The sequence below is a fragment of the Candoia aspera genome, chromosome 1 (assembly GCF_035149785.1).
Source record: "Candoia aspera isolate rCanAsp1 chromosome 1, rCanAsp1.hap2, whole genome shotgun sequence".
Lineage (NCBI taxonomy): Eukaryota > Metazoa > Chordata > Lepidosauria > Squamata > Boidae > Candoia > Candoia aspera.
In genome coordinates this window covers 64,330,208-64,350,253 of record NC_086153.1, presented here as the reverse complement: position 1 = coordinate 64,350,253, position 20,046 = coordinate 64,330,208, and the positions used below count along the sequence as shown (strand labels likewise).

The following is a 20,046-nucleotide window of genomic DNA, read 5'->3' as shown; positions in this document are numbered from 1 at the left end:
TTTTAAAAATAATAACACTGGAAGTGTACGTCAAAAGTGTATACACCCAGCAGGGTCACCCATGGCATGAAAGTCATGTCAACAATGGTAAACCATTCCTGTATTTTACCAAAAAACCCTACATGGATAGACATGATAACATAATTGATGATACAGTGCCAGATGATGGGCCACCCGTGTCATATGGCACTCATCATGCTACTGAGGAAGAGCTGAGGATTTTTCAAAGTATTAATAGTGTTTATGATGTGGTTAGATTAAAGCCCTCAGGATGTCTAGCTGTTGGTGTTGCCATACAAGAAAAAAACCCCCACAGAATTACAGTGAAAGCATGGAACATAAGAAACATAAACATAGTAAAGCTCACCACAGTGAAAGATAAAATGAATCAACAACACATTAACACCTTAGGTAAAGGTAAAGGTTTCCCTTGACGTAAAGTCCAGTCGAATCCGACTCTAGGGGGCGGTGCTCATCTCCGTTTCTAAGCCTTGGAGCCGGCGTTGTCATAGACACTTCCGGGTCATGTGGCCAGCATGACGACTCGGAACGCCGTTACCTTCCCGCCGAAGCGGTACCTATTGATCTACATTAACACCTTAGGTATCAGCAAATTGAAATGTACTGAAATTAGACATTTTCAGTCAGAAGATCATTCTGTTTATTACTCAGGACATGAAAAACAAAGGAGGAACAGTGTTGCTTTCATAGACAAAAAGGATATTGCAAAGATTTGGGTGCAATGGAGTCAATGACCAAATAACATCAATTAAATTTCACAGACAACCCTTTAATATAAAAATTATCAAAGTTTATACTCCAATTGCTGATGTAGAAGAAGAGTTAGTGAGTTTTATGGTCAATCTGAAATTAACAGAGCCATGCAAGCAAGCTGTACGGTTTGCATAGAGACTAGAATGCAAAATTTGGAAATTGTAAGGAGAAAAAACAGAGAGGGATTGTATGGCTAGAAAGAAAGCTAGATTGGTGTAGTGGTTAAGGCACCAGCCTAGAAACCCCAAGACCATGAGTTCTAGTCCCACCTTAGGCAGAGAGCCAGCTGGATGACCTTAGGAAGGTCATCTTCCCGATCACTCTCCCTCAGCCTTAGGAAGAAGGCAAGGACAAACCACTTCCAAAATCTTGCCAAGAAAGCTGCAGGGACATGTCCAGGCAGTTGCCAGGAGTCAACACTGACTTGAAGGCACAAAATAAAATAAATAAAAATGGCTAGGAAACAGAAATGAAGCAGGAGAATGTCATATGAGTTTCTGGAAATCCGATGATTTCTTCATTGATAACACATTCTTCAGACAACAAAAACAAAGCCTATATGCATGGTCATCACCAGATGGAGCACAGAAAGAGGAAATTGACTATATTACTGTTACAAGGGGGTGGATGAACTCATAACTGATGGTAAAGACATTGCCAGGGCTGATTGTAGAACAGATCTTGAACTGCTTATGTGTAACTTCCAAGTCAAACTAAAGTGCAAGAATAAAGCCAACCAGATTTCATGATACGATCTTGAGCGTATACCCACCATTTTCAAGGAAACCACTTTAAAGTCCTAAACTTCACTGATAGGGAACCAGAGGAACTATGAATTGAAATCAAAGTAGTTGTTAAGAATGAATGTAAGAAGAGACCTCTAAAGACAAAGAAATCAAAGAAAGCCAGCCAGATGTAGAACAGACAGTGGAAATTGCCAGGGGGTGGGTGCGGGAACCAAAGCCAAAAAAGACAAAGATCTTAGGAAGAAACTTAACAAAGAATTTCAGAGAAGTGTTAGAAAAGACAAGAAGCAGTATTATAGAGACATCTATAAAGATAACAAAGATGAGAACAGACATGGAAAAACAAGGAAAGTCTTCCAAAAGTTCTCTGAACTCTGAAGGAGTTTCAGAAGTCCCAATAAAATGGTATGTTAAAGGATGCCAATGGTCAGATAGTAACTAATGCAAAGATCAAAGGAAGATGGAAGGAGTATACAGAAATTCTGTACAGCAGAAGTGTCAACATCCAACTTACTTTAAAAAATATTCCCAAATTACAAGAAGCTCTAGTTGTAAAATATGAAGTTAAATCAGCACTCTGGTCTTTACCTAGCAGGAAGGCTACAGAACATAGTAAAACAGACTGGTTCTAGGTTGGCAAAGGAGTGAGAAAACAATACATCTTCTCTCCTTATTTAATCAACCTATATTCTGAGTATATATTGAGAGAGGCTGGACTGGAAGAAGATTAGCATAGTTTTAAAATTGGAGGAAGAAACCCCAGTTGCCTGCATTATACTGGTGATACTACTCTTACAGTTGAAAATGCAAATGATTTGCAAGGTCTAATAATTAAAGTTAAGCAGCACAGTGAAAAAATGGAACTAATGTTAAATATTAAAAAAACAAACAAATGAGAACATGTACAGCAACTAGCCTGAGAATTGACAATGAAGATATTGAAGGTGTGGGTAGCTTCTGCCTTTTAGGATCAACTGTCAACAGTAAAAGACTAGCACTTGATAGGGTAGTAATAAAGGGCTTGGGAAAGATATTCAGACACCTTGATGTGTCTATACCTACAAAGATCGGAATTGTGCAGTTAATGGTTCTTCCTATGACACTCTATGAAAGTGAAAGTTGGACTTTGAAAAAGCAGGCTCGAAAGAGCATTGATGCTTTTGAACTTTGGTATTGGAGAAGATTATTGAAAATACCATGGATAGCCAAGAAAACAAACAAATGGATCATAGAACAAATCTGTCAGAGTTCTCACTGAGACCTAAATGACCAGGCTCTGATTAGGGCAATCTTGAGAAGTTCATGATGCTAGGAAAGGTGGAAGGAAATTGTTATGGAATTGGCTGGGTCTGAAGCGCTTCCTGTTCAACTAATTTGTCATATTGACCTCTATAATAATTTGACTGTTGAATGTTAAGAACCAAGTACTTCAAATGATGTCTCATCAGGTAGTAGCTCCTGGCTGACATAATCTGGGCCCATAATTAACCAAGGTTGGGCCTTGTTAGTACTGAGATAGAAGACCTCCAGAGAATATCGAGCTGTTGGCTTGTCTGGAGTGTTACGTATAGAACTCAGTAGGACTTATTCTGAATAATTTTAAGAGCTACTATATTAGAGGTTACAGGATGTTTTGTGATTGTACTGCTTAATGGAACTGAAAAATATGTGAAGAGAAGATGAGAGGGAGAATATGGCCTCAGGAAACATTGGTGCTCTCTTCATTAATACCATTCATGTACTAGTATGTCAGGATTAAACATGACAGTCCTGAAAACTGATTTTTCATGTCTGTACAGGTAATCCTCACTGAACTATGGTAATTGGGACTGGAATTGGAATTTACATCACTAAGTGATGCAGTCATAGAGTGTGATGCCATGTGACCACATAGCTTGGTGATGGCAATCCTAGCAGTCCTCATTGCTGTCATTAAGCAAGGATCGTGGGTCATTAAGTGAGGACTTCACATGACTGCAACTTCCTGCTGGTTTCCCACAAACAAAGTCAATGGGGAAGCTGGCAGGAAATTCCAAGTCCTGGGCGGCTCACAAGTAGGCAGGCAGGTGGGTGGGTAAGTACTATGGAGTGAGGAGGGGCAGGGGGTTGCTGCAGTAAGTGTATGCAGGCTGGGTAGGGGTGTTGCTATGAGGCATGAATGCATGCGGGCTGGAGAGGGGTGCTGTTGTGTGGCATGAGTGGGTGCAGGCTGGGAAGGGGATGCTACTGCAAGGTGCAAGTGTGTGCAGGCTGGGGGGGACGAGGCTGTGCTGCTGTGCATGTGGGCTGGGAAGATGGTGCTGGGTGGGGGAGGGGGTGCTGCAGCTCAAGTGCATGAGATCCCTGGGATCTTCTACTCCATAGCGAAGCTCCTCAGGAGAAGAAGTGGCAGGAGCAACTTGTAACCTTCCCTGCTGGTGTCCCTGTTGACTTTGCTTATGGGAAGCCAGTAGGGAAGGTTGCAAATGGCAATCACGTGACCACAGGATGCTGCAATCATCATAAGTACAAGCCAGTTGCCAAGTGCCCAGATCATGATCACGTGACTGTGGGGTTGCTGGGATGGCCAGAACTTTGAGGACCAATCAGAAGTACCACTCGTTCAGTGCTGTCATAACTTCGAACGATTGTTGAATGAGGGTCATTAACCGAGGACTACCTGTAGAGATTAGAAGTGTTTTAGTGATAGAGCTAAAACATAACTATATATAATTTTGAAAATGTTTTTAAAGTGAAAGCAGTTATATTACTTTGATGTTGTACTCTTTCTTATATTTTTTGTGGACCAAATCTGCATGGTATGTTCTCCAATCCTGTTTAACATTTTGATCTTTTGCAGATTTGGACTGTTTATTTTGTGAGAGGGTTGTTTTTTTCTGGGTTTTCTGTTGTTCCTAGCAATAATCTTACAAAAGACCTTTCAGGAATGCTTTGTTTTGTGTGCTCTTCTGGTCTGGGATCAGTAACAGGGTACCCAGGAGGGAGTCAAGTGTCCTTGTGTACCCATCCCTTGGTAGACCCCAGATTCTCTGCCCACTTTGACTTATATATATATATATATATTATATATAAGCTTGACTTATATATATTTTTGCTGGCACGCAGCAAAAAGGAAGATGTCAGCAACTGTAACCCTCATTGAACCTCTTGTGAAAGGACCCACAGTATAGACTCAACATTCTAAATGTGTCCACTGTTGGGAACCCCTGCTTTAGTAAGTTCTAAAAAAGAATATTTTTAAATTAATTTATTGATTTAATTTTTAATGCCTAATATTACCCTAATTCTGCTTCAGATTTTTCCCCTAAGGTACCAATATGATTATGTGTCCCTTTTTAAATAAAATGCTTGACTAATTAATCTATTAATACTGCTTCTCTTTTTTGTTTAATTATTTTCATGGATTAAGAATGGATCATGTACTCCATTGTTTACGCCAAGCTACATACTGAAACAGTTGCTCAAGGATGACATAATTTGTAATGTTTTAATAATTTGCTTGGCCCCATAGAAACAACTGAAGAGAGAGTCTTTCATTGGATTAAGTGATAAAAGTTGTAAAAGTTTCTGAATTTTGTAAAATGCTTCATTGAGCAAAAAGAATATTCAGAGCATGAGGCCTTTTAGGGTTTTAGCTTCAGTGCCTTCTGCCGCCAAAAGACTTGCATCACTGATAATTAAAATTCCTCTTGGCTGTGGGTGGCTATTGCTTACTAATTTTTTAGTTACAGTAATGATGACTTGCTACGTGGCATTCTACCCAAATTATGAACAGCCAGCTAATTGGATGGCTGCATGAAAGCCTTTGAGGAGATGAGTGGATTACATTCAGGAGCCACACACCTTGAAATTATTTGGGGAAAAAATGAGGAGAGAGCATACCACAGAGCTGCCTGCTGACTCTTATTAAGAGTCACATTAACCTCTTGCCAGAATACTTAGCTACAGCTGATCTTGTATCCTTGGTTCACATTAATTTGATCGTACCCTGGAGCAAGGATACTGGCCCATCTGATTTATAATATAATTATTTTTCCCTTAAGAAAGAGATTAAAATTAATTTGTAAACGCTGAAATAATTATCATATAGAATCACATCTTGGATTAATCTGTCAGATGTTCATCCTTGCTAGTACTATATTTTCTGTAGATGAAAAGTAAAGCATTATTAATAATATCTAGGAAGTAATTTGCACCTTTCTCACTCTATATACATATAGCATTGAATTTTAAATATCCTTATCAGTTTCATGAATATCTCCATTTTATGCAGGAAATTAAGTATATGTTCTGCTTGTAGTTTTACTATGTCCAATTGAAATGACAGTTTTTAAAAAGCTTGTCTGTGGCACAATCTGTATCTGGAAGGAAGATATTACTGAATTTGATATGGCTCATCCCCCCAAAAGGAAAGATAAATAGAAAAAAACTTGCCTATTGCCATTGCTATTTTCTCAGCAAATCTGTTAATCTAAAAGGTAAATTATTGGAGAAATTGGTCTTCCTTTTAGACAAATATAATGTAAATGTTTCTCTATAGGATGGTTGTCTTAGTGAAGGAAAATTTTACAGGAAAAGGAATTGTATGAAAGGTATTACCTGCAGGTTTGATTTTGTTCATATTCCTTTTGTTTTTATTTTAACATGGCAAAAATGAAGACAAAATTAGAATATAAAGAATAAAAGTCCAAAAATAATCAGCTCTATTTACAAAGATAAACAATAATTAACATAAATTCATTTTGATAAGTTGTCAGCAGTGCTAATGTTAAAAGTTGCTGCATTTTCTAGTTCTGAGAAGCTGCTGGGTAATCACTGATGAAAGAAAATAATGACTCTTTTTTGTAAATAATCAAAAGATGGCAACATCTTTCATTATCGTTACTGGTAGAATAAACGTACTCAAAATGTTGTCTTCTTAAAATTTTGCTTTTGTCCTGAACCTGCCCAATTCCCTTGCCTACCACTTGGATTCATACATGGCAAAAAAGATTTTTAAGAGGTGCTTCATTTAATTGATGTTTTATTTGAAGCTAAGTGGCTCCCCCCTTCTCTTCATTGAGATAACAGTGGCTCCTGGCATATGCAGAAGTTGCTGGTGGCGGAGCAACTGATTGATGTGGTGTTATGCATCTTGGTACATACCTTAGACCAGGGTTTCTCAACCAGGGTTCCGTGGAACCCTAGGGTTCCACGATAGGTCACTAGGGGTTCCCTGGGAGATCACAATTTATTTAAAAAATTATTTCAGATTCAGGCAACTTCACATAAAGAGTTGTTTCATTTTTCATTTTTAGCTTAAGAACACTGTTAATGCATATATACAGGCCTACCCATGAAATGAATATAATAATTTTGTAACTTCTGGCCTATATTTGAGCCTCAATGTGCAGGGGTTCCCCGAGGCCTGAAAAAATATTTCGAGGGTTACTCCAGGGTCAAAAGGTTGGGAAAGGCTGCATTAGACACACAGATCCCATTCCTTGATCATCTTCTTTTAAAGCATGATGGTAATTGCTCAATAGAAAAAATGGGAAGAGGAGGGTTTTATAGGGTAGAGATTTGATGATTGTTGGAAAACATTTTGTTACTGAATGTATTTTCCTAAACAGTTGTTCACAGTTTTTATGCTACTTGCAAATCAGATAAATTCAATCATTTCTTCATAAACTTATTTTTATCAGTCAGAACTACTAACAGTATTTGAATAATTGAATATTTACTTTATTTAAAATAAAGGAATCTCTTCAGTATTACCTACAATTCTTACATTAAGTATAATAGATTGTTTTGAAAATCTCAAAACACTGAGAATAATTTGGGTTTTGAACTTAGACAATCTTCTTGGAACTTTGTGGCATAGAATTCTCAATTAAGAATGAAACCAAACCTGAAGAACCAAATACTAGTTGCCCATTTTGGGTATGATTTATACATTAAATCCATTAAAATGGATTCAGTTCCTGTTGCTAGATTGGAGACAGTGACTCTTGCTTGCTCACCTTTCAACTGGACTACTACAGCATGCTTATAAATGGGGCTGGAATTGGAACTGCATTCCAATTGGAATTCTTGTCTCAGCAGAAAATGCATGCATTCTTTTTCTGATTTTAACCTGTCATATTAGGGCAGACCCAATATTGTGCCCTTGGTCTTCTCTATGATAATACCAGATACTGTTCAGGACCTGCAGTGACAAGTTAGGTAGATTAGGTTGACTGAAACAGTCATTTCAAGAAACAGCTTCTAAATGCCATTAAAGGACAGCAACTTACTTTGTTTATTATTAAATTAATTTAATATTTTACTGCCAGATAGAGTCAAGCTCCTGAAGGATTTTATCCATAAGGTATCAAATAACTTGCCTTTTCAGTCTTACATTGGTGATGGAGGTCGTTGTCAGCCATGTTCTCTGAATATAGAGGTATTGCTAGAGAGCTGATGGCCTTTTCTTTGTGAATGGGCTTTTCCCCTCCTCACTTAAACAATTTTTTGGGTGGGTGGTATGCTCTCTGGGGCTATGCAAGTAAGTTTCAATAGAAGAGAATATATTTAGCTCAGGGTTGAACTGTGGAGTCCTTGGTGCTCTCTGAGCTTGGTTGTTTGCTTGCAGACATTTCATTACCTGACTAGGCAATATCATCAGTGCTGTTGATGCACTGTGCACAGTGCACTGATGATGTTACCTGCTCTGGTAATGAAGTGTCTGCAAGCAAACAGCCAAGCTCAGACAGCACCAAGGACTCCACAAATAACTATCAGTTTCATAAGACATTTAATATTTAATAATCTGTTCTGTTCTAATTTTTATTGTAAAGTTAGGGTTAGGGTTAGGGTAAGAATCCTTTTATTGTAAAGTTAGGGGTAGGGAAAGAAGGTCTTTCATGCTGTGTTTTTTTTTAACCTGTTCTAGCAAAAGTTCAAGGAACATTCTTCATGGGGATATTTCTCCAACAAACTTGAAGGATTTAGTGTTCTTTTGTGCTCTTTCAGCCTCATGCCTTTCATGCTGTTCATACTTCCTGTTACATCATGTACAATATGATTAAAAGTTGCATCTTCAAGGCACCATGTTGGGAAAAGCTAAGTGGATTCTTGCTTAGCTTTTGTCAATTTATCAAACAGGTTATAAAGAGAGTCTCTTTCTCTTTAGGGCTTTGTTTGTTTGTTTGTTTGTTTGTTTATCATATTTTTATCACTGCCCATCTCCCCCACAAGGAGGGACCCTTTACTATCTTGGAGATAATCTATGATAGGGGTGATGGAGCAAGCCAGAGCCATATATAGGAGATCACCAGTTTTCTCTGATGCTCTTTCTTTCCTCTCTCTATGCTCTTGTTTCATTCCCAAGTACTGATAGTTTTTAAGTTACAGCTGATAGTACTTAACTGATAGCTCTTAAAAGAAGAGAGAACTGATCTCTTGCATAGTGGCTTTGAATGAAACTAAGATCTTCATGGAATTTGCCCAAGAGCCATAGATGACCACCCCATCATAGACCATCCTGTTGGAAAGTGTTTGTGGCTGAACCCAAAATGATTGACTTGATCTTGGTATTAATCTTTTCAACAGTACTGCTGATTTCCACAAAATATTGGTGTCTATTTAAGTTCCATGGAGAGCCTCCAGTCAGCTTCCTTCTTCACTCCAGAGAAGGTGCCTTATTCTGAGTCATACATTTCATCTAAGTCAGTATTATCAGTATTGATCAATATCTCTCCATGGTTTCAGAAAAGATTCTTCCTATGAAGATATCAGTGACTGAGCAACAATCCTTCTGTGCATGTAAAAGCATAGTAGTGGCATTCTCCCTGGCATGGAGGCATAACAGATTAATATTTTTCCAAGCATGTTGTTTTTTATTTAGATCCAAACAGACCAAGTGTATATTTAGAATGCCTGATTATGTTGCATATGGATGATACTTATATGAAGGGGAAGCTTTGACCTCCAGATACTATGACTCCAGATTCAGGTGATATAGAAGGAAGTTAACAATCAAGCTCAGAGAGCACCAAGGACTCTACAGTTTAATCCTGAGCTACATATATTCTCTTCTATTGGATTTTTTAAAATACCTTGATATTCTGAACTATACTATTAAGCCTTTTAGTCTGGCTTGAGGATTGTCAATTGTTCTCTCACAGCTGTTGTTAACGTTTTGAACCTTTGGGGTGTTTTTTATTTAATTAATTAATTAATTAATTAAGCTTCTTGCTTCTGATACCATAAAATCTGCAAATAAGCATTGTGCCTATGTTAGATTGGTCCTTTTCTTTCTTTGTATTAGCATCAGGTTGTGTTGCACATTGATCTGGCATTTTGGATTTAAGAGGTTAGAACAGATGTTGTCATTCCAGTTTTCCTCTGATCTGCAAGTCGATACCCTTAGTCTGAACCTGGACTTTTATAGGTCTTTCTCTTTAATTTGGATAGGATGACACTATTCATGAAGGATGACTATCTGCTCATTTGTCCAGTTAATCCTTAGCAGGATTTTCAGATTTCCCTATAGCATTCTCCTTGGCTCATCTCCACAGTCATCATATGCTATAAGTTGGCAAAGCAGTTCCTCTGAGCTGATATGAAAAATACCTCCGACAAGGGCATGGATACTTTTTCTTCATACCCCAGGGCGATCTCTGGGACTATCTTGCAGAATGTAGCCACCTGGTCCACTCTGTCAACATTTGTGAAATACTTTGCATGCAGAGAACAGATGGTCTTTGGCAAGGCAGTTCCCCACTGCTTATTTTTCCTTATTTTCTATCTTCCAGGTACATAGGTTAATAATCTTCATATATAAGACTGGCTAAAAACTACGAGGAACAAAAGTAGTTTGTCTGTTTTACTGAAACTAATATACTTCAAGGGATTATTTGTACTGACACTACCAGTTTTGTTCCCATTATTATGTGCTATAAAGTTCAAGAGTTGATTTCAGCAACTTCGGTGATAATGTTATCACCAAATTAAACAGCATAACTCAGAAAGTACTGAGTATGCTGTTTAATATGGCACTGAAGCTGGATGATTTCTGCAGGATGCTAATTGATTCTCTAGCAGGATCACCAACCTGCTCTATCTCCCACTGGTCACTGATCATTGACCACATGATCAGCCACATAGGACAGTAACCATTTTGGCCATCTTCTTTGCTTTGCACTTGGACATGAGACTTAAGCTAGAGTTTACCCTTAATGTTACAGCCTATGGCAGCCCCAGTTCTGTTATCTCTTATTGAGTGCTCATTTTTTAGAAAATTGTGAATCCCAATATGTTTCCCACTATATTATTGACAATTTTGGGAGAATTCAGTTGATTAATTATAATTCTTTGAGAAGTATATGCTTTCCTATTCCAAAATAAAATTGTGTGTATCAAACTATAATTATCTCATTTCAGTTTTCTTGCCTATATCAAAGATTGCAGACCTTAGTGTCCACTCCTTAATGCCATTGTAGTCAGATGGGATGTTGCATATTTATCATTGGGTTGAATCTAAGCTTAGTTATAATTAGAGTAGACCAATTGGAAATGTCCCATTAATTTCAATAGGTTTATTTTGCATCTAACTAAAACCCTCTGGAAACAATGAAAATCACAGGAACTTGTGATTTCTAATGTTTGTCATTAGAAAAGGTAATTAAGTTGGTAATGATATTAACAATGCTTCTGAAGAAATATTAATACCAATCTCTCTGGGATTTTTCCCCCTTCAGTTATTTGCCACCTTCCTTGCATAAATGGTGGGCAGTGCAGTTCGAGAGACAAGTGCCAATGCCCTCCTAATTACACTGGTAAACTTTGTCAGATCCCCGTGCAGAGTGGCAGTACTTCGCAACTTTATCATAATTCTCAACAAGTAAGCAAGACTGCAGGATCACATGTCATCCATTCCACACATACTTTACCACTGACTGTGCCTGGGCAGCAAGGAGCCAAAGGTAAACATTTTTCTGTCTCTTCTCTCTGGCTAGATTTCTCTGTTGGCTGCAGTGAAACTTTTTAATTTGAACTGTGATAATGTCTCTCCACATAGCTGTGAGCTGGCATTCAAAGCCTAGAATGACAGGATGCTCTTTCTTGCATTCATCTAATTGCAAGAAATTTGTTAGTGAAAATTAACTGAAAAGGGTTTTTATCTTCTTTCAGAGGCTAAAAAATAAATATGATTTTCAAATGAAACTGTTATCTTTCAAAGCCTGTTGGATGTTCCTTACCTTTTTCACATCTGTGTTGTCAGACAGAAGTGCGTGTAAGAAGGGGTATATATGAAAGCATTGTATAGCTGCTTTTATAATTTCAATCTTTTTGAATATTGTTGGATGGTCCTGGGGAAAACCAAAAGGCAACTCAAATTAGTCTTCTGCTGATTGCTTTGATGCTGCTGGGATAGGTAAATCTGAAACAAAGTACAATATGACCTTGAGAATTCTTCCCTCGGCATGTGAAGATGAGTCAGCTACAGCTGAGTAAAATCATTTTTATTCCCCTGTGAATATTGAAGTTATTACCACTTTTCACCAAACACTTTAATTTTTCTTTTCTTTTGTCCAGATAGTCTAGGCACTCAGTTGCATCCCCCACCCCCACCCCAAGTTGGCTTTCAGTTTCTTTCACAATCAGCACTTTGTGGACAAGGAGCTTGGACAATCTGGGGGAACTGTCCCATTAATGTTCTCTCCCACACCCTTAATTTATTCTGAGGCTGATTATTTGTTCCTCTCTTATTTTTTTCAGATTGTATTAGTAGTTTTCCTTTTATGAAAGAAGCTAGGATTATTTATTCATGCTGCTTATATGCCACCCTTCCTCTAAAAGAAACCCAGGGTGATCGATTTGAGGATGACTGATGGGAAATTGCTATGCTGTAATTAACATGTGTACCACATGCAGTTTAACAAATTATCTTTAAGTACTGTATACAGAGCATAATGACACTGAGAATAAGACATTGATTAAAAAAGCAAAAAGAAACCCACTTGATAAGTTTAAATATCCATGTACCCCACAGCTCCATTTTCAGTATCAGCCTGTTAAATGGCTTTAAATAGCTCATGAGCAAAATGTGGAGTTAAGTGCCCCCATAAAAATAGTCTCATAATGAGTTACTTTGATTTATCTGGTATACTTACTAGTTATCAACAGGTTTATCACTGAAACAGCACTGTTATTTATTTATTTATTTATTTATTCATTCATTCATTCATTCATTCATTCATTCATTCATTCATTCAATTCATATAGCTGCCCATCTCACATTTATGACTCTGAGCAGCTTACAATTAAAATATAACCAGTACCAAAAATACAAAAAAAAATAAAACAGCCATACAAACAAAACAAACATTGAAAACGATTAAACAATTAAAGGCATACAGTACAATCCCCAGGAGAGCACAGCCATTCAAGAACAGAACAGCCTTTTTATGGGCTCCAAACCACTCTCTGATCCCCAGACCAGATGGCCAAGCCAGGTCTTCAGCCCTTCTGGAAGGCCATCAAGGTTGGGGCCAGCCTGACCAAGCAGGAAATGATGCTCCAAAGGGCAGGTGCAGCAGCAGTTTTTTTAAAATTATTATTTCAGTGAAGTTGAATTTCACTTATGCTACCATGTCCAACTTCCATGACCTCTCTGAAATAGTAATATAATATATATTAATTAATTTTATTTATTATTCAAATTTCTATTACCACCCATCTCCCCCCAAAGGGGGGACTCTTTAATTTCTGAGCTTGTAGTTTTCATGCATACAGTTTGTATCAACTCTGTTTATTCTAACTTGATGGAAATCATGTGTTCAGTCTTTTCATTTGGACATTAGAATCAATCAAACCCTGCAACTTTATCAATATATTTCAAAGTCACAGATTTACTTTTCACATTAGAGTTCAAGATCTGGACTACATCATTGGACACTGCTTTTTGACAGATTTCTTTTAAATAGTTCCCTTATAAAACGCCAAACTGGTCTTAAATTCCTTAAAATGTCTGGAAAAAGAATTGTGTTTGATGGAACAATTTTGCTCAAATAGATGTGGTAAATATTTAATTCCACACTAACTGTTGAATTACTAGTTCAGTCCTTTGCTAAATGTTGGAAATGTTTGTATACAAGAAAATCTTGAGTATTTCAAAAATAATTTGATGAGCAGCTTTTTACTTTTTTAGACAATTTTTTTCTCAGCTATAATTCTGCCTGTCATCTATATTAGATGATATTTTGACTCAAAATTCAATAATCATATTCACGGGTCATCTTATGCCAAAAAAGGAAAGGGACACAAACCAATATTTATATAGGAATAAGGTTTTATTTGTCAGATTTCTCTGCCACCCATCTCACATACAACGACTCTGAGTGGCTTACAGATAACAAAATGACAAATTGCTAAAAAACTACAATGTAATATAAATATAAATACCCATAAATACGAACACAAATATAAACATACAAAGAATATAAAATATAAAAGACGGCAATAAGATCTTATCCTTGGCACCATCACAGTGCCAACCACCCCCATGAATGGCTATTCCCCCTCCCATCCCAAGCAAGGTGGCATAACCATGTCTTCACCCCCTTCCAGAAGGCCGGGGGAGTGGGGGCCTGTCTCACCTGTGGGGGTAGCCTATTCCAAAGGGCAGGTGCCATGGCAGAGAAGGCCCTCCTCCTGGACCTTGTCAATTGGCAATCCCTCATAGACAGGGTCCGTAACATGCCCTCTCTGCCTAACCTTTAAAATTGGCTAATGATCCTGGTAAGTTTGGGTGCACTGAATCATAATCCTGTATTCTAAATCATGAGGCGCTTTCCTTCTCTCAGGAAAGGAGAAAGATTACATATGCATATGTGCTACTAACTTATTGTCCTATACTTTTTATAATCTTATAAATAAATAATCTAGCAGTCTTTTGCAAAATTTAAGGTATTTAAAATGCTGCTATGAAAATCAATACATAATTTCTAAGTTGAGTGATGCCTTCTCTTGTTTGGAGATTTTTAATGCTTGATTTCTTACTTTTGCAGTAAAAATTCCTCCTAATATTGTAAATATCCATGTTAAACATCCACCTGAAGCTTCTGTGCAGTTTCATCAAGTTTCAAGGATTGACAGCATGTCAGCAGGGCAGAAACCAAAACCAAAGCCCCCTACATCGGGACATTCCCAGAGTCCTTATCAAAGCCTGCCGTTTCAGAAGACCCAGAAAATTCATTCGACCTACATTCATCAGCAGCCTATCACTCATACCTTTCCTGTTTCTGCTAAAACACAACTTGGACGATGTTTCCAGGAGACAACTGGAACCCAGGTAATTAAAAAAAATGCCTTTAAAATTTAATTATCATGCATTTCTTGTAAACAAAAAACTATTTTGCTCCATGTAGTGTGTTATAAAAAATGTCTTTACAAATCTATTAATAGTAGTTAAAATTTTGGACAAAAATAATTATCACCATCCTGTAATGTTTTTGAGGCATGAATGGGGCATTGCATTTTGGAAAGTTCCCCAAATGGCCAATTTAAGAGAAATTATTAAAATGAGAGATTGAAATGGGAGGTATTATATTTTTTTATCCTTATACGATTGATCCATTTATTTTTAGAAACAAAGGCTTAATGTTAACATTAACACATTAAGATTTTGTATAAAGTTAATTAGATTTCTTCTTACTTAATAGAATAATTGTGATTCAGTTGTGTCATATTCCTCCAACTTAAAGGAGTGTAAGAAAAATGTGAAGATTAAAATACATGCCCCTGATTAAAACACACAGGCACATTGCAGCACTTCGGAAAAATGAATCTGAATTATGATGTGGTAACAAGCTATCTTTTTATATGAAGGTTGATTTTTAAATGCATGAGGAAATGTTTTTGATATTCTTTATTTCACTATATATTGCTGAGCCCTCTACAGGAAATGAATTTTGTGATTCTTTTATTCTTACATGCTGGCTTTAAAGCAAATTGTCTTCTCATTGAAGTGGAGGCTAGACAGCCATTTGCTTTATTTTGAATTCCTGTACTTGCAGAGGTTTGGACTTCATAGCCCAAATGTCCCCTTACAACTCTGTGACTTTCACTTTCAAAAGAGGTTTCTTTGCAGTTAAGAATTTATAACTTGTAGGTTAACATCCCTTGATCAAAGGTACTTTCCCAAATCAGACTTTAATAGATATATATGATGGAAAAGGCTTAGATTAATGAGTTTTAAAATACATAATATAAGTTATTTTCAGTAGACTGTTGTTGTCCAACTTCACAGATTCACAGAATTGTAGAGTTGGAAGGGGCCACAAAAATTATCTTGTCCAAAATTCTGCAGTGTGCAGGAGAACCAATTAAAACATTCTTGGGAGGCAGCTGTTCAGCCTCTTCTTAAAAGTCTTCAGAGAAGGTCTTAGCATCAGGACCTTTTTCCTCATATTTAAGAGAAATCCATGTAGCTGTATCTTATACCATTATTTTTGGTCCTTGTTTCTGTGGCAATGGAAAATAGATCCTGACCAACTTCCCTGTAGCGCTCTGTAGCACCTTTAGATGTACCTGAACACTGATACCATATCTCCCCTTGTTCATTCTTTCTCCAGATTGAACATCCTAAGTTCCTTCAGCCTGCCCTCATAGGACACATCCTTATGCTCCTGTATCATCTTTGTCACCCTTCCCTGGACATGTGCTAATCTGTCAATATCCTTCTGGAAATGTAGTTTCCAGAACTGTACTTTAGATGCGGTCTCACCAGTGCAGAGTAAAGAGGACTTCATACCTCTTGATATAATGCTTGTTCTACTGCAGACTGGAACTGAATTAGCCTTTATAGCAACTGACACATTTACAGTTTGTTGTCAATGAGCACAACCAAATCATTTACCAAAAGTGTCTCCAAGCCATCAATGTCCCATCTTGTATGTGTGTCTTATGTTTTTCCTCTCTAAATATAATACCTTATATTTCTTCCTGTTGAAGGACATACTTTTTCTCTCAGCTCTTAAATTGCAATCTCATTCTAACATTCTGGGTGTTTTACTCTCAATCTTGTGTCATCCACAGTTTTGATAAGCAGGCCATCAACCTCATTAACCAGCTCATTAATAAAAATGTAGAATAATACTGGCCTCAGGACAGATCCCTGAGTTACCTTACTGGCTGCTGATCTCCAACTCAACATAGTCACCATTGCTGACTCTCTTGAATGTGGTTAGCCTGCTGATTGTGGACCCACCCTACCACGTGTCATTGAAACCATCCTTTAATAGCTTGCCAATGAGAATGTTATGTGGAACCTTGTCAAAAGCTTAGCTGAAATCAGATTGTATCTACAGCTTTCACCTTGTCTCCCAAAGTAATTACCTTGTCAAAAGAGATGACGTTTGTCTCATATGACCTATTTTTGACAAAGCCATGCTGACTCTGACATCACTCATGGCACTGTCTTCAAGATACTTACCTGCTTTATTATCTGTTTGACTGCTAGTGCTTGGTAAACAGATTATCAACGTGGTCCAGGTAACATATTTGTGGGAGTGTTCATATGTCTATAATGATGATTACAGAAAGCCTACATCTGTTATCCTTAGCTTTCTACCTTTTCCTAAGCAATATCATCAGTCAGGTAGAATAATTTTAAGTATAGGAGTTCATGACTGTAGCTTTATGACAGGTTCATTTTTTATTTTTTACTATAAATGAACACATAGGTTTCTTTCTCTTTTGATCAATATCAGGCAATTTGGATATTATTGGAATGGATAAGCAATATATACCCACACTGACATCAGAAAATTACTGTAGTGTTTTCATTGAACATATTATTAAAATGAATTGGTAGGTATTCATTCTTTTGAAATAATGAGAAAATACTTAGTTTTGCCAGTTGGAAAATTTCTGTTGCTTCCGCTTTTTTTTTTTTTTAGTGGATACAGTAACCACCTCAGGAAGTGGAGTAGATGCTCCTTCTTTTAATACTTGTAGAAATTTCTCTAGGGCTTTCCACAAAAAAGCAATTTAATTTTTAAAAGCATCTTTATTGTTCCTAATGTTTTTTCCCTAAAGTTCAAGGCATAATATAGACAGCCTATCAAAGATTTCCATTCTCTGCTTTGTCTTTTAAATGAAAATAAGGGTGGAGCTTCTAAATATCCCCCCCATTTAGCTTCAAAAGTAGGTGCTATATTTTAAAAAGCTACACCTCTTCATGTTTGCCTGTTGTTTATTCGTTTAGTCGCTTCCGACTCTTCGTGACTTCATGGACCAGCCCACGCCAGAGCTTCCTGTCGGTCGTCAACACCCCCAGCTCCCCCAGGGACAAGTCCGTCACCTCTAGAATATCATCCATCCATCTTGCCTTTGGTCGGCCCCTCTTCCTTTTGCCTTCCACTCTCCCTAGCATCAGCACCTTCTCCAGGGTGTCCTGTCTTCTCATTATGTGGCCAAAGTATTTCAGTTTTGCCTTGAATATCATTCCCTCAAGTGAGCAGTCTGGCTTTATTTCCTGGAGGATGGACTGGTTTGATCTTCTTGCAGTCCAAGGCACTCTCAGAATTTTCCTCCAACACCACAGTTCAAAAGCATTGATCTTCCTTCTCTCAGCCTTCCTTATGGTCCAGCTCTCGCAGCCATATGTTACTACGGGGAACACCATTGCTTTAACTATGCGGGCCTTTGTTGTCAGTGTGATGTCTCTGCTCTTAACTATTTTATCGAGATTTGTCATTGCTCTTCTCCCAAGGATTAAGCGTCTTCTGATTTCCTGACTGCAGTCAGCATCTGCAGTAATCTTTGCACCTAGGAATACAAAGTCTTTCACTGCTTCTACATTTTCTCCCTCTATTTGCCAGTTATCAATCAAGCTGGTTGCCATAATCTTGGTTTTTTTGAGGTTTAGCTGCAAACCAGCTTTTGCACTTTCTTCTTTCACCTTCATCATAAGGCTCCTCAGTTCCTCTTCACTAAAGGCCATAAATCCAAAGTAACACTTTGTTGATTAAAAATACATCTGTGCTTCCAGAATAACTAGCTGTTAATTTACGTGTTAGTAATTTAGCTGATTAGTTCAAATTAGTAACATTTGTTAGCTTGATCATTTTGTTGAAATATATTCAATTTTTATGGGTGTTTGAGTACTATATAACATGCTTCTCTTTGGAGATGGAACTTCTGCTCAAAATTTGGTCTTTTTTTCCCAAATGTAGACTTTTCCTTCTCTAATCAAAGCCTTGACATAGAAAGTATATTTGCACCCTGACTTTTCATCCTTTGATGACTTCATTCTAGATAGAACATTCAGGAAGTTCTTAAATGAATACTATTACTATTTTTGGACTTTGTCAGCCTCGTAACTTTTTTTTAGTTCATAGCTATTCATGGGGAATCTCAAAGGTTATATTTTGTGACTTACATGATCTCATTACTAACAGATCTGTGAACCACTATATTTCACATAGATCATTAATTTAAACTGAAATGTCATTATAATGCCTAAGATATTAAAGCTTAAACATTGCAATAAGAAGTTATAAATCAAAGAAATAATGGTTCAAAAATGAGAATTTACTCCCCACACCCCCCACACCCACACCCCCAAAAGGAAAGGAAACAGAGGGAGATGTTTGAACTGGGGAAACAGCCTAAGATTTACTGGAAAGTCCCAGACTAATCTCTGCCATCACTCTACAATTCAGTTGCTGTTTTCATACATAATCATGGAATACATCTGGCACAAAATAAGCCTTGGGCTTAAAGCCAATATTGGCTCTTTGAAAGTACCAGAAAAAAAATGGCTACAATAGGGAGAGCTAGGAGAGATTCAAAATGAGTTCTCTTCCTCCATCTTCGTATTTTGAATATTTTATTTTATTAATTCCAGAATAAATTAATGTTATTTCAAAAAAAATATTGGCACATGGCTAGTAGACCTAAAACCCGAGTGTTAGTACCATCTTGTTTAGTTCAAAATTAATTTTGTGTGTTTGATTTCTACTTTTAGAAGATTTTTTAAACTGTCAGCAGTTTTACTTTGGTTATTACTGAACTTCATTCTAGACTATATAGGTAAATGTTAAAATACAAAAAACACAATATCACTTTCATATCTAAAATCAGGGAATTTGGGAAAACATCATACTTTCTCTCCTTCCACCCTATGCACATGGATACTGATCCAGAGCTCCCAACAGTACTTAGAAGTGTTCACTTGTCTCCTGCTAAGCATATATTACTTCTTCACAATAAAACTGACAACTCTTCAGATGCAATGGTGATACTTTATCCCAATTAATTTTAAAAATGGAGTTCATTTTCCATGCAGAAATCAGTCTCATGCTCTCTCAGTGGATAGTCTGAAGCCCTCAAATGCCTTGGATGTGGCTCCCAGAAATCTTAAAACATTGTTATTACATTGTAATTTTTAATGTGTCAGAAGGAGAACACAAATGTATGTATGTATGTATGACTGGACACTAATAGTAATTATTCAATTTGAAATTAAACTTATATATACATTAATCCAAAGTAA

The 20,046-nt window shown here is 37.1% G+C and overlaps 1 protein-coding gene across 2 annotated transcripts in view; it reads left to right on the top strand.

Annotated features, from left to right (window-relative positions):
* LTBP1 (latent transforming growth factor beta binding protein 1) overlaps positions 1–20,046 on the top strand; it is a 228,185-nt gene that overhangs the window by 94,951 nt on the left and 113,188 nt on the right. For both annotated transcript variants that reach the window (XM_063305368.1, XM_063305359.1), the window contains exons 6-7: positions 11,243–11,467; positions 14,555–14,838. In XM_063305368.1, the coding sequence (XP_063161438.1) occupies positions 11,243–11,467; positions 14,555–14,838 (509 nt within the window). The remainder of the gene's footprint in view (positions 1–11,242; positions 11,468–14,554; positions 14,839–20,046) is intronic.